General features: G+C 42.3%; 1 protein-coding gene across 4 annotated transcripts in view; it reads left to right on the top strand.

Annotated features, from left to right (window-relative positions):
* Positions 1-873: 873 nt before the first annotated feature.
* Positions 874-14,506, top strand: part of LOC308090403 (acetyl-CoA carboxylase) — a 48,315-nt gene continuing 34,682 nt past the window's right edge. For all 4 annotated transcript variants that reach the window (XM_080435563.1, XM_080435562.1, XM_080435561.1 and 1 more), the window contains exons 1-15: positions 874-1,044; positions 3,269-3,530; positions 7,359-7,491; positions 7,659-7,797; positions 8,186-8,295; positions 8,518-8,599; positions 8,822-8,920; positions 9,740-9,846; positions 9,966-10,076; positions 10,555-10,764; positions 11,277-11,447; positions 12,724-12,885; positions 13,026-13,189; positions 13,728-13,878; positions 14,300-14,403. In XM_080435563.1, coding sequence (XP_080291689.1) covers positions 3,298-3,530; positions 7,359-7,491; positions 7,659-7,797; positions 8,186-8,295; positions 8,518-8,599; positions 8,822-8,920; positions 9,740-9,846; positions 9,966-10,076; positions 10,555-10,764; positions 11,277-11,447; positions 12,724-12,885; positions 13,026-13,189; positions 13,728-13,878; positions 14,300-14,403 — 1,976 coding nt within the window. In that variant the 5' untranslated portion in view covers positions 874-1,044; positions 3,269-3,297. The remainder of the gene's footprint in view (positions 1,045-3,268; positions 3,531-7,358; positions 7,492-7,658; positions 7,798-8,185; positions 8,296-8,517; positions 8,600-8,821; positions 8,921-9,739; positions 9,847-9,965; positions 10,077-10,554; positions 10,765-11,276; positions 11,448-12,723; positions 12,886-13,025; positions 13,190-13,727; positions 13,879-14,299; positions 14,404-14,506) is intronic.

Genomic DNA, 14,506 nt, shown 5'->3' with positions numbered 1-14,506 from the left:
TGTATGTTCACTAACAGGAGTCTCCATGTCTCTCCAGCTCTTAATTAAACAGAAAATACATACAGTAGGAAGTGTACAGTTTTACATTTTTATTTGACAATAAAAAAAAGAAAACACACACACACACACACACACACACACACACACACACACACACACACACACACACGCACAAATAATAAGTAATGTAAAGTAGGCCTATATATGATGTGAGCATACATGGCACATCATTATCAGACTTAATCTTATCCATCAACTTCTTGTTTATGCCCCAAAATGAGTGGATATACAGGTTTTGTAGCAATTTGTCGAATGTTTAAGCATGTTCTACTCATGTATGCTTTACTTTACTTAAAAACATTTTCCTTTTTAAAAAAAAAAATATATTTTGGAAAAAATTGCCAATTTAACCCAGAGATGCCCACTCCACTCTTCCTTGGTGCCCACCTATCCTGTTACCCACAAAAAGTAGTCATTATCGCAGAGCCAGGGGAGAACATAAAAAGGACACAAATAGAATAGATCGATTTTGCTGCTTTCGTATTTTTGAGTTACAATGGTTTTAGTCCAGTCCACTATTAATAAAGGCTTAAGAATGGCTTGGAAAATGTACAATACATTTAGCTAAAAACATACAATACATACATAAACATAACCACATGAGTATGTACTCAATATTCGGTTGATTACTGTCTGTCATTCATTGTGATAATAGAAAACCAATACAAACAGTACATTGTGTACAGTAGGGAGGTGTCTCTCTACTCTCTCTAGTTCTATGACGCGGAAGCGGCGGGGTTCAGGGGTGAATGGCCACTAGTAACCCGCTGGCGCTGCATCGCATCATGATCACACCACTCCTCTGCTGTCTGTCACACCCGGCCTTTCTATCTATCTATCTGTATGAATGAGCTCATCACGATGTGACTTCCTTTGCTTTCTTTCATCATCATCTGGCGTGAAAGAAATGTCCATGGAACAGATTGAGTAACTTGTCTTTTGGGATCAACGTTTTCAGGATTACTTGTCGGTATATCTCGGACGGTGAGTTAATCTGCCTGTCAAACTAACCCCTCTCTAGCTGCTGCTTCTGCCTCGGGTCTGGAGTGGACATCTCTGTCTGGACCACGCGTGGGTTTTTCTGGTTAACCAGTGACCCATCTTAACCGATATATAACTCTATCGTCTTATAACTGGCGCCCCCGGACCTGTATGGAACTGTTGTGTCTGCAATCAGAGCAAATTTTGTATAGCATAGGTATAGTTTTCATCAAGTATAACCCGGGGTGTCTTTAATAATCGTCTGAATGCAGTTGTCTATATCACTTGGTGATGTATTATAGTTGGCTCACATTTTGTCTGACTGCTGCACTGCTCGGCTTGTTTTTCTGGTCTCGCAAGCAGCTATCGATAGGTAAGGAATTAGGTGTGCCCCACACACACACTGCACTTGCATGACCAGTACATCAACACATTGTCATTTTGTGTCACTCTAAAGCCCCTGGGTATCTAGGAAAGGGGGGGGGGGTGACACATTGGTCACATTCTCTGGTTAATTCTTACGTTTGCCACAATGTTTGGCAATGCATCCCTAAAGCAGTTAGCAGGCTATTATGCCTAGCTATATTTAGGGGAGACAGCATGTAAGAAGATACTATAGATGTGTGGGATGCCATCATGCTGTGCCTTTAAATCCCAGTCAGCACCCTCGGAATTGTGCCATGTCACATATTCCTCTGGGAATACTCCATTGAAGCTCGCTGTTTCGCAAAGTAGCCTATGAGGGTATGTTATATATTTGATAAAGAACTGTGCAAACAAATTGATTAATCATTTACTATACAGCATCAACAGTGGCACATACTGTAGTAGGAGTTAGAAGGCAGTTATAAATGATATAAAGTTGCAGCCGGTCATGATGACAATAGAGAGGTCTTGTCTTGTATGTATGGGTGGGTGGGTGGGAGGGAGGGTGGGTGGAATGGCAGTGGTGTGATTGGAGGATATGAAGGTGTGGTTCAGTGTGGGCAACACAGAAGGGGTGGGTGGGTGGTGTGCCTGGGTGGGTACCCCAGAGCAGTAGCTCTCAAACTAAGGTCCCCCAAATTAACATATATTTGTCCGTGGACCCCCCATCTGAAAATGTTTTGTGCCAGGGACAGAAGATATGTGTTAAAAAAGTCAAAATTATTCAAAATTTCAAGATTTTTCAAAAATGTTCAATAACAGATGTGCAAGCTTGCAGCGGCACGAAGTGACGCGCTGTGAGCTTGCATATCAATTGTTTCTGCTGGGGACCCCCTGGAACCCCCTCAAGGACCCCTGGGGGTCCCCAGACTCCACTTTGAGAACCAATGCCTCAGAGGATGTCTTTTGCAAATTGCTGCTGTCAAAACTGATTTAAATGGAAATGCCACTAATGACTCTTAAATGAACGTTATTCATGTTTATTAACCACCAATCGGCCTTGTTTCAGTGAGAGAGGCACACATTCAGTACCGCTAGACTGAGACTTATGAATTGCTCCTGCTCTCGTACCTCTGGAGTAGCACAAGCCAGATGCCCTGCAGTTTCCTTTAGCTACTTTCTAGCTAAAGTGTTTTAAAACAGAGATGATCTAAATAAATGCATCTAGGCATTTTCAAATCAAATGTATGAATTTAGTTTATTTTCCTCTGCAGATAGGCATACTAAAAGGAGCCAGCAGTTTCTGTGTTTATATTGTACTACAGTTTACCGACAAAGGCTTCATTGGGATTCTTCTCCTGATTGAAACTGGTTCTTATTAATGGGATATTAGGAGTTGATTAGTTTAAAAAGATCCCACAATACAGTAGTATCTCAGTATAACATTATTATTATCTTTGATTTCCAAACCATTTATTGCGCTGTATAACATTTGTAGGACATTTGTAAATGAAGTGTTGTCAAAGCCATATTTTACTTTACTTGCTCATTGTCGATCAACATTCAGGGAAGAGACAGACTTTGTTCCATTAAAGGTGGTACCTGTACCTGTTCAGAAACTTGTACCCTGTAACCCTATGCCACAGTACTCTTTGGCTATAGTTGGTTGGTTGATTATAGTTTTGCAATATCTCTTGCATTATCAATATCTTCAAAGTTTGTGCAACCCACTGATGCAACATGGCAAACAGCAGCCGTTGCCAAGTGCCAACCATGGGCAGTCTTGTCGTGTCATGCTCTCTGTGCTTTTTGGACTCCGTGTCTCCTTTATAACCTTACCACTGCCCTGTCCCCTGCACAGTGTTTGCAGCCTGTTCGTGTCGTCCAGCCATGGCACAGCAGGTCGCACCTGCTAAGAAGAAGAACCCCGCGGTCGCTGCACTGCACTCGAACTTCATCGTGGGCTCGGTGTCGGAGGAGAACTCGGAGGATGAGACCCTGGGAAAGCCACTGCTGGAGGAGAAGGAGTTTCGCTCGCTGTCACCGTCCTCTGTTAGTTCAGACAACAGCAGCAGCTTTGAGATTGGCTTCGACCACATCGATGGCCCCTTAAACAACCTAAGGTCAGGATTTGGCCCTTTCACATTCACAAGTTATCTATCATTTTATTTATAAAAAAAAAATATCATAATAATTTAAAAATATATATGTATATAAAAATATATTTTTAGAGATATATATATATATATATATATATATGCATGTGCATTACTAATTTATTGACATACAGTTTGAATAAAATGCTCCGTGAACAATAAAAGGCAGCCTCCGCACACTCAAAGCTGTGCAAAATCTGATTTGTATGACCGAATGTTTTAAAATATCAGATGCATCAGGTGTGCATACAGTAGGCTGCCTTTTATTGTTCATTTGGTTTCATTTTGGCTCCAGCACCGTACCTAAGTTTAATGATAGATGAGCGTGCAGCGTGTTTTTTTCACTAATAAAATGCTGTGTAAAATAAAACCTTTCATCTGATATGCAACTGGACCCTTTGGCCAAACTCTCAGAACATCCCCAGGCTTTCTTGTGAAGCCGTCTGACTCTGAACTAACTAAACAAACACAGATTTTGGATTTGCAGTGGTCAATATTGTAGTTTAAATATTTGTTTTGAATGCTGTGTGCAGCTCTAATTGATCATTGGGAATAGATACTCCTTTAATGCCAGCATCACAGTGCAGTCTGTGTCTACTCTGTATAACTACTATATTATGCTTTTTTTTTAAATTGGACAACAATTTTTAATGGCTATGAAACGTGTGGGAGCGGGTTTGTGTTTTGACAAAGCTGAAAGTACACCATGTTCGGTTGAGCTCCGGGCCCCAACCCCCCCCCCCCCCCCCACATACACACACCCGACTGGATCATCGGCCCCTTTTCTCCAGCAAGCGTGTGTGAAGAAAAATGTGGTCTCTCCAGCTTTCCACTTCCACAGAGTATCTCTGTATGCTCCTGAGGCTGAGAGGTTTTATGCTCCTGAGTCTGAGAGGTTGACCTAGCCAGTTTATTTCACTGAGTTGCCCTTTTCATTCCACTGCTCCAGTCCTTTCACATATACCACTGTATCGGCTTTCTGTACGTTGAGGCACTTCACTTTAGACACTGCAGAAAAAAGATTCAACATTCAAGATTTGTATTATTACATCTTACGGTCTACAAGTACACAAGAGTAAATGTATTTGGAAGAAATATAGCAGAATATGTACAATAGTCATAGCACACATTATGGTGCTTGAAGGCTGTGCATGGTTCGTACTTCTGAATATTATCCGTCTGTATGTGCTCACTGCACAATATGTGTAAACAAAATCTCTATGAGATTTGTTTTAGATGACATGGGGGACATGCATCCCATTCTTTTGATGGCAATATGCATCTGACTCTCCCTCATGATAGCTTACAAATTCCCATTAGACATTTTAAAGCCAGCGCTTCATAGTAAGGCTGGGCCAGGGACAAAATCAAATATCACAATATTTACTGCCTCAGTATTGATATTGTGATGATAATGAGGGGATGGCTATTGGTGCTTTCACAAAATCTAATTTAAATAATGAAATTGGATTTTTGATAAATATTAATCATCAATGATGCCTATATGATAACTACTGGTAAATGGGAAATGCAAATAATATAACGGCTAAAACCTGTATCAGCTAGACAGGTTAGTTCTGAAAATTACACCACTTTACAGCCTTTAAAACCAGGAAAGGGCAATACTTACAGTACTTAGACACTTAGCCAAAATCCCAGACGATATCTCCTAGTATTCTAACATCACTATCGGTGATATTGATATATTGCCCAGCCTTACTTAACAGTGTAAGGTTCATGTGCAACATTTAAGCAATACCCTAATACAAGAGAGGGAGTGACATATTGGCACTGGTGTGCTGCAGTGGTAGCTGTGGGTCAGCACACCAGTGCCAATATATCATCCTATGTGGTATATCACAAGCAAGAGTGTAATATCTATGATTAGATGGCAAATAAAGCATGAAAATTACAGCTGGCACGCCTGGCAGCTAAGTAATAGCAATGGTGCATATTACGTTCAGACTCGGAGTGCTGTTAATATTGATAGATATTGACACTCATTATGATGCCTCTCAGCCAATTACAACGCAAGGTTGGAACTAGCTGTGGTATAATTCGATTTGGAACTTGTTGTCCCTTTCTTGTCGACAGTGATGACTGTTATGCTTCGCCACTCTGTAAGCAGGCCTACATCTTGTTGTTGATCCTGATTTATGTCTGACTTATACTTGGTTGCACGCCGAAAATAGCAGATCTACAAGCTCACAACACGTGTGGGACAACGGTGTATAAACAAGCTTTAGACCCTTACATCTTAGACTTTAGAATCTCTCAACATTTAACTACCACCGTATGCGTGGTCAGCTTTAAAAGAGTGAAAAGGCTTGCACGAGGCTAGACACTAATGAATGAGGACCAGACTGTCAGAACTATAAATACTGAATGGGTCCATGTGCTTCCCCTCCCCAATTTAGTCTCTCTCCCTTGGGCCAAGGGGAACCCATGCAGCTCTGTGCAGAAGCTGCATGGCCTGTTTACCCTCAAAGCACCTCTTTGACGCAACAGTGTTGTCATGCCACTGAAGGCAGCCAGCCAAACAAGCTCAGACACTCACACACTCTTCCCTCCCACTGTACTCCTCTTTCTCCTAATGGCTCACTCTGAGGGTGGAGTTTAGTTTAGAAAGTCCAGACACTTGCACAAGCCTGTAAACACGTTCCAAGAATGAAGCCAAGCTGATGATTAGTTTCTTCCCGTCATGTAGACTGGGGGTTGTCCTGTACTGTTGTGCTCTGTGATCTGCAGTCCCCCCGCACTGTGAGTTCATATCATTGATCAGTTTACAGGTTCTCTCTCATTGACAGATCCTGTAACTAACACGGTAGTCAAAACTGCTACTACTCACACCAGCAGTTCTCTATCCTATTGAGACTATTTATCCACCCTGTTACTATCTCTCCGGAATGTAACCAAACGTTCTGTTATCAACCCTTAGGTGATGTGTGTGTTTTATGAGACAGTATGGGTCTACTTGTAAAATCACAGCTACTATCTTTTGAACCCATTAACCCATGTAGAACAGGATTTATTTGTACTGTACTTCCTGTACAGAACAGTACAGTACAATAAGTACAGACAGACAGTCTGTCTGTCTGTCTGTCTGTCTGTCTGTCTGACCCACCCCTGAAAAGCATACCAGTTACAGCTTACCCCGCTGTGGGCATGACGTCACAAAATTAAAAACACTTTCAGTCATAAACGAAACACAGCATGACCAGTCTGCACAACCAGGAAATATGCCCGTTGAAGTGAAAGTCATGTTGTGTGAAAGTTGGATCGTACAATGATCATAGTTGATCATCTATACATGTAAAAACTTTCAGGGAATATCTCAGTTATACACACACATTGTTCTTGTTAATCACTTTTGTATGTATAGGTGAAGTATTTACAGCACACTAGTCAGCATGCCCATAAGCAGCCAGTTTGTCAATGTGGGGATGGTGCCATCGGTATTTGTCCTGTATTACGCGGCTTTGTCGCTGATCACCACATTGGGATTCATGCGGCTTTGTTTACACAATGCACACATAGTGACATGTCAGGCTGGTCACTTAAATACACTTGAGTACACAGTACACAGGACTTTTGTCTTATCTATAGCATGCACATGGCTAGTGCCAGGCAGGCACAGGCCCTGGCAGGGTATAATTTACGTCAATGTCATTAATGGCATCTTCTCGAAGGTTCTTCAGCTCTTTAGCACAAGGTGTCACTAAGTTATAGCAAACAGATTAGTTTTCACTTCATCACTTCCATTACAGCATTCAACAGGCTGTGCTTCTTCAACAGGCCGAGCATGTCAGGGCTGCACTTAGTAAAGCAGGGAAGGGACCGTCGTCGCATTGACCTGCAGAGGGATTTCACTGTCGCCTCCCCTGCTGAATTTGTCACCCGTTTTGGTGGCAACAAGGTCATCGAGAAGGTATTAGTCGCATTTATTTAGCATGTTATTTACCATGTAATTTCTGTTCTTAACTGTACACAATACTGTGGTGAGACATCAGCACTTCCTTGTGTCTGGTCTGGCCTGTGCCTGTCTGCCAAATAGTTATATAATTGTTTAATGGCTCAAATGTTTTGATTCACCAGGTCCTCATTGCTAACAATGGCATTGCTGCAGTCAAATGTATGCGTTCCATCCGCCGCTGGTCCTATGAGATGTTCCGCAATGAAAGGGCCATCCGCTTTGTTGTCATGGTGACCCCTGAGGACCTGAAAGCCAACGCAGGTGAACTATGCTTTGTCATTTTAACGTGATAAAAGCTTTAGTAAATGTGCTCAGTGAGTGGTGCTTAATGTCACAGCAAAACACCTGACACAGCCAAGATGTGGCCCTAATTAATTTATTTGAACAAAGGTTAAAGTAAAGAGTGGAATCTCAGATCGATCAAGCCTCATGGCTTTAAAGTAAAGCATCCCATTAGCAAAAAGGAGAATAATTGAAAACACAATGGGCAACAGTAGTAGAGATTAGGCAATTATTTTGAAAGTATGAATATAGCCAAGTTAAATATAATGAAGTTTGATATTGTAATATGGCAACATTCGTAGTTGACCAAAAAATTTGCATTCATTATAAATGTGCGCTCATGTTGTCATCTGTTCATCTCCCACAGAGTACATTAAGATGGCTGACCATTACGTACCTGTGCCAGGAGGCACCAACAACAACAACTACGCCAATGTTGAGCTCATTCTGGACATTGCTAAGCGCATACCTGTTCAGGTAACTTAAGGAGTTTCGTTTCCATCTCATGCAGACACAGTAAAGCCCATAGTGTTCATTCAATTCAGCGAGTGTACAAATGGAACCAAATAGTTCTATTTTGTACACTCTGAGTTAAATTAACTCTGAGGATTTTACTGTGTACATTTTCAAAGAGAAACTGAGGCTGTGCTTTGAAGTATTTGCTATTATTTAATAGCCTTATTTGTATGTTCTTTACAGGCAGTGTGGGCTGGATGGGGCCATGCCTCTGAGAACCCCAAACTCCCTGAGCTCCTTTACAAGCATGGCATTGCCTTCATTGGTAAGACAAGGCTGTGCCTTTTTCTTAGTTTACTGTTGTATAGTTGTTTTTTGTTGCATTGTTGTTTTGTCCAGTTGTAACGATTGTTTAAATCGTTTTACTGCCTGTACCTTTAAAAATTGTCAAAGTATTCAATCCATCAATCAAACTCATACAAAATGATCTACCCATTGGTTGATCTCTTTGACTGTTTTTATTCTCTTTTTGCCTTCTCTTTCACAGGTCCCCCAAGCCAGGCAATGTGGTCTCTCGGAGACAAGATTGCCTCTTCTATTGTGGCTCAAACAGCTGGCATTCCAACCATGCCCTGGAGTGGGTCAGGTACGTTTTTTTCTTAGTCTCGTATCTATGGATTCTTCTCTATTAAAACTGGAAAGAATATTCTGGAAATGCAAAAAGATGTAGTCATTACTTCTGGATAAATATGGGTTACATTTACTTATTTGAGGGCAATTTCCCTCGCATTACAACCTCTGATGTTAGGTAGAGTAATAAGCTGCAACTAGCAAAGTATTTTCTCAGTGATTTTCTGATTGATTCGTTTTTAAGTTAATTGAAAAATGAACCATAACCACATTTTTTTATTTCATTTGCAATCTTATATGGGACCTACCACAACTTTCTTCTAATCTGATGTTGGTTCATTTTAACATTATTGTGTAGATACAGGCTGGAATATGACTCAGATTACTCAACCCATTTGGTTAAAGAAAAATCGCTCTGGATTAAGAGCTTCTGCTAAATGCCTAAATTGTAAATTGTGTCGAGAGATTACTCAAGCGCAACATGGAAAGTGCTTTGCCTATGAGCGGCCTTCAAGTTCAGTGAACCGCAGGGAGGACAGATTACTCAGTCTTACCTAATGGGGGATCACTTACTACCAACCAAAACAGACAACCTTACTCACCATGCATAAACTATAGGGGAGTGGAACCACACAGCAACAGCACACCATTCAAACAAACAGGATTAGAACCTGCACAAACCCAGGGGAAAAAAACTCAGCCTGGCCTAATATCCCGGACGAGCCCCTATTATGTACTTCAAAGAAGAAAAAAATCAACTGCCATCCATGCCACTTGTTGTGTAACTTAGTATTGTAAAAAATAGTTTGATGTTTCTGTGATTCTTGTGTCTCAGGTCTGACAGTAGAGTGGTCAGAAGAAGACCAAAAGAGGAAAGTCATCAATGTCCCTTCTGATCTGTACGAGCAAGGCTGTATCCATGACGTGGAGGCTGGCCTGAAGGTGATTATTTCACCTACTTGACGTGATGCTTGCAGCTAACCAACAGCCTGTGGGCTTTGGCCTTATGGTTGCATGTATGTTGATGAGCTGTGTGTGTGTGTGTGTGTGTGTTTTGCCAGGCTGCGGAGAAGGTGGGCTACCCTGTAATGGTGAAGGCCTCTGAAGGAGGTGGCGGAAAGGGCATCCGCAAGGTCAACTGCGCCGATGATTTCCCTAACCTCTATAGACAGGTGAGTGCAGCAAACTTTGTCCATAGTCGAACTGACATCACTTGTGTTTTGTGTAATGTAGTATGTCATCGCTGTTGCTGTTGTTGGCTGCACATTGTATGATCCGAAACCGATACTTTATAGGAAATGCAGTAAAGAACCTGTTTTCCGATGGATCCAGTGTAGTTATTATTTAGTTACAAGCTCTTGTATATACTTTTCATTGGTTCAATATTGATAAAACTGACAGACAGAATTGACCACTTTCACTTTCAAAATGTTTCAAAAATAGCAGATCTACAAGCTCGCAATGCGTCGCAATGTGGCGTGTGGCAAGCTTGTAAATCGTCTATTTTTGCTCTAGTTTTGTTCACTCTTGTACGACGAAGTAGGGTATTCATTTTAGGAACAATTAAGAAAAAAAAGAAAAATAGATTTCAAGGTCTCTGCCTGACAGCAATGATATGGAGTAAGTTGAACTTCCTCCTCGTGTCTTCAGGTCCAGTCAGAGGTTCCAGGATCACCTATCTTCGTCATGCAGCTGGCGAAGCACGCGCGCCACTTGGAGGTGCAGATCCTTGCCGATCAATATGGCAACGCCATCTCCTTATTTGGCAGAGACTGTTCTGTACAGCGACGGCACCAGAAGATCATAGAGGAGGCTCCCGCTACCATCGCTCCTGCAGATGTGTTTGAGGACATGGAGCGGGTATGACCTCAATGTTACACTGTAAAATCTCTGTCGTTAATTTAAGTCAGAGGCAATGCAAAGTCTATGACAAAATTCGAAATGTGTTACGTGTTTATTCTCATTTCATTGCATATTCACATTTAATTAAATATCTCCCGGATCCCTGAGGAAGATTGCAGTAGCTGTGCCATGTGCTGGATTAGATTTAGTTCAATGTGGATATCAAGATTTTACTGGTAAAACTGGAACTAAATGGAGAAGTAAAAAAGATTCTCCCACCCGCTGTTTATTTCACATTATCTAAGCAGAAAGGTTATTTGAACCGTAACCACTTTAGACCTATATACTTAACTTCATCATACGACAAAAAGGTAAAATAGCTCATCTACAATGTAGACAACGTACATGTGCTATTTTTGCAATCTTTAACGATTTTTGACAACCTGCAATGACATGGTGCCCGAAATATGGACACTAGTTTGAAAGTGGTTAATATGCACAATGACTGACGTGAGGTTTTCCCCATCCAGTGTGCGGTGAAGCTAGCTAAGATGGTGGGCTACGTGAGCGCTGGTACGGTGGAGTACCTCTACAGCCAAGACGGCAGCTTCTACTTCCTGGAGCTCAATCCTCGTCTTCAGGTGGAGCACCCCTGCACCGAAATGGTGGCTGACGTCAACCTGCCCGCTGCACAGCTGCAAGTGAGTCTCACTGACATTACGCAGACACACGTACGCACGTACGTACATACATACGTGTACGTACGTAGGTGCGGTCCGTGTGCTGCTTGGGAGGGTATGTGTTACATCACGTGTCATCTACTCGACTGGTGTCTGTTTAGTTTTGGGACAAAGCTGGCACGCATCACCGCCCAGCGCTAGAGTAGGCCCCTTATCTCCATGGCAACCGGCCAAGAAGGGAGGCGATACGCAGAAATGTTGCACTAGGCTGCTATTTAGTTTTGCGTGTGTGTAATGTGTATGTATAGTATATAGGTCAGTGGCGCTGAAGCTGAAGGGCAGTGTTGCGAAGCAACCATGCGGCCAAGCTCATCAGGCCTCTGTCTGTGAAGGACAGTATCTATCCTCTACGCAGGACGTCATCCACACACTCATTTCTCAGCCAATAGCCTTTCTGTTCTTGCTCTTCTTTTTATTATCAGTTATCCACAAAACAGAGCTGTGTTGGGATTGAAAATATCAACAAATCTGAAGTGCCTGGTTCATTCTGCATAAATAGATCTGCAATATACCGTACATACAGTATACCGTACTGTGGCCAAAACAGTCCACATCCGTAATTATTTCATACTTTCAAAATGTTTCAAAAGTAGCAGATGCACAAGGTCGCAATGCGCTTGTGGATTTATTTTTGCCCTAAATGCTCAAAATAGGGACCCCAGGTTGAAAGTAGACAATGAAGTGGAAATAATGATGTAAATATGACTGTTTATTCTAATAATTTATGCAAAAATAATTGCAACTAGCTCAAATAGTTGCAATCAGGCGATTATGTAATAATTGTGAGAGGCCTAATACATTACAGCCCTGGGTAGGCCACCTAGCCTGGTGGAGATATGTGCTCTGTGGTGCACCCTGTTCTAGTTTATCCATGATTTGTAACTCGAAGAGTGTACAAATTTAACCATCTGGTCACTGTTACCGTAAATTTCGGACTATAAGCCGCGACTTTTTCCCCATTTTTCGACCCTGCGGCTTATATAATGGTGCGGCTTATCTATGGATTTTTACAGCTAACGGCCACTAGGGGACCTCCTAAATCTATGGATTTTACACCCGCGGCTTATAGTCCAGTGCGGCTTATATATGTACAAATCATTCAATTTAGCTGCTGCGGCTTATATTCAGGTGTGGCTTATAGTGCGAAAATTACGGTATAATTAACTGATATTTGTTCCGTATTTCACTATGTCCAGAGAAGAGCCTCAAGTTGAACATGTTAATCCTCTCCTGTCAGATTTCCATGGGAATCCCTCTGTACCGTATCAAAGACATTAGGATGCTGTATGGGGTCCAGCCCTGGGGTGATTGTCTCATTGACTTTGAAGGTCTGGTCACGGCCCCCTCCCCTCGCGGCCACGTCATCGCAGCCCGTATCACCAGCGAAAACCCTGATGAGGTAGGTGCCACTGTCTCTCTCTCTCGACACAGGACGTAGAATTTATACACAGTGATATCCTCAGTGGTACTGTAATTTAACTTTAAAAAGTCCACATTGAAGGAGCTCTGTTTAAGTATTTGTGTGATGTGTTGTTGTAGGGTTTCAAGCCGAGCTCGGGAACGGTGCAAGAGCTGAACTTCCGCAGCAATAAGAACGTTTGGGGTTACTTCAGCGTGGCTGCGGCCGGAGGCCTGCATGAGTTTGCCGACTCCCAGTTTGGACACTGCTTCTCCTGGGGAGAAAATCGTGAGGAGGCCATTTCGTGAGTACACGCACCCTGGATGACACAGTGTCAGTCAGTGAATAATTATGGAAATGTCAATTCTCCCCTCTGTTCATGGGAGAGTTCAGTTTTTGGGGCACTTGCACTATTTTTCCTAATTAAAGATGCAATCGATTACTACTTTTGAGAGGAGCTGCTACTTGTTTCCATAGACATTCATGAATTGAACTAGGTAATAAGCTCACCATTCAACATAGCTTCAAACTGCATGCAGTGACATTAATAAGTTGTTAATGAGTTTGTTTGACTCCAGGCTAAGTCGGAAAGAATTGTGCAATTCCCCAAAATCCAAACTCTTTAACTCTTTAACCACTTATATTCTTTGTTGACCGGGTTCCTCCAGCGGTCTAATACTTGATCCCTTCTTTTTTTCTTCCCTCTACACCAAATATCTTCATCTATAATGACATACCCCACATAAGGACGCTAGGGTTAATGCGGTTAATAGCTTTCTGTTTTGTATGATGTGAACGGCACCCAGTGAGATGTATTTACAGTTGTCTTTGTCTCCACGTAGTAACATGGTGGTGGCTCTGAAGGAACTGTCCATCAGGGGGGACTTCAGGACCACGGTAGAATACCTCATAAAGCTCTTTGAGACGGAGAGCTTCCAGCATAACAGCATTGACACTGGCTGGCTGGACAGGCTCATCTCAGAGAAGATGCAGGTACAGCCATATCTCCCATTTGGGGGAGACCTATGAGGAGCATGTAGCATGTTAGGACCACATTTCTTATGGCAGCGGTTCTCAAACGTTTACATTTCAAAGACCCCCATATCTCAGTCCTGTTAAGGGTCCATTCGGAACCCCCTCAAGGAACCCTGAGGGTCCCTGGACCTCACTTTGAGAACCACTGTCGTATGGCATTAAGAAATCACTGTAACCTCAAGTGAATGTTGTATGTGATGATGATTGTACGACATGGATCTAAACATCTTTCTTTTTGCCATTATGTCCCCATGCTGTGTTCCTGTAACATCTCGTCAAACCGAGTATACGCAGTCAAGTGCATGATTAGACTATGGTAGTTGGAAGCTTGATCTTACTGGCATTGTTCTAACATTCACACATAATGCTGTGTGTGCAGGCAGAGCGTCCGGACACCATGCTGGGGATCGTGAGCGGTGCTCTCCACGTAGCCGATGTCAACCTGAGGAACAGTGTGTCCAACTTCCTGCACTCACTGGAAAGGTAGAAAAAACTAAACAAAACACTATCTTAAAGCCACACTGTGGACTAGAATATTAACCTGCCCCCAGATCTGTTTGCTGATGTCAGGATAGAAAACACATCC

Source organism: Gymnoscopelus braueri (genome assembly GCF_963280865.1).
Source record: "Gymnoscopelus braueri genome assembly, chromosome: 8".
NCBI lineage: Eukaryota > Metazoa > Chordata > Actinopteri > Myctophiformes > Myctophidae > Gymnoscopelus > Gymnoscopelus braueri.
The sequence above is the reverse complement of the archived record's forward strand: the minus strand, read 5'-3'. Positions and strand labels throughout refer to the sequence as shown.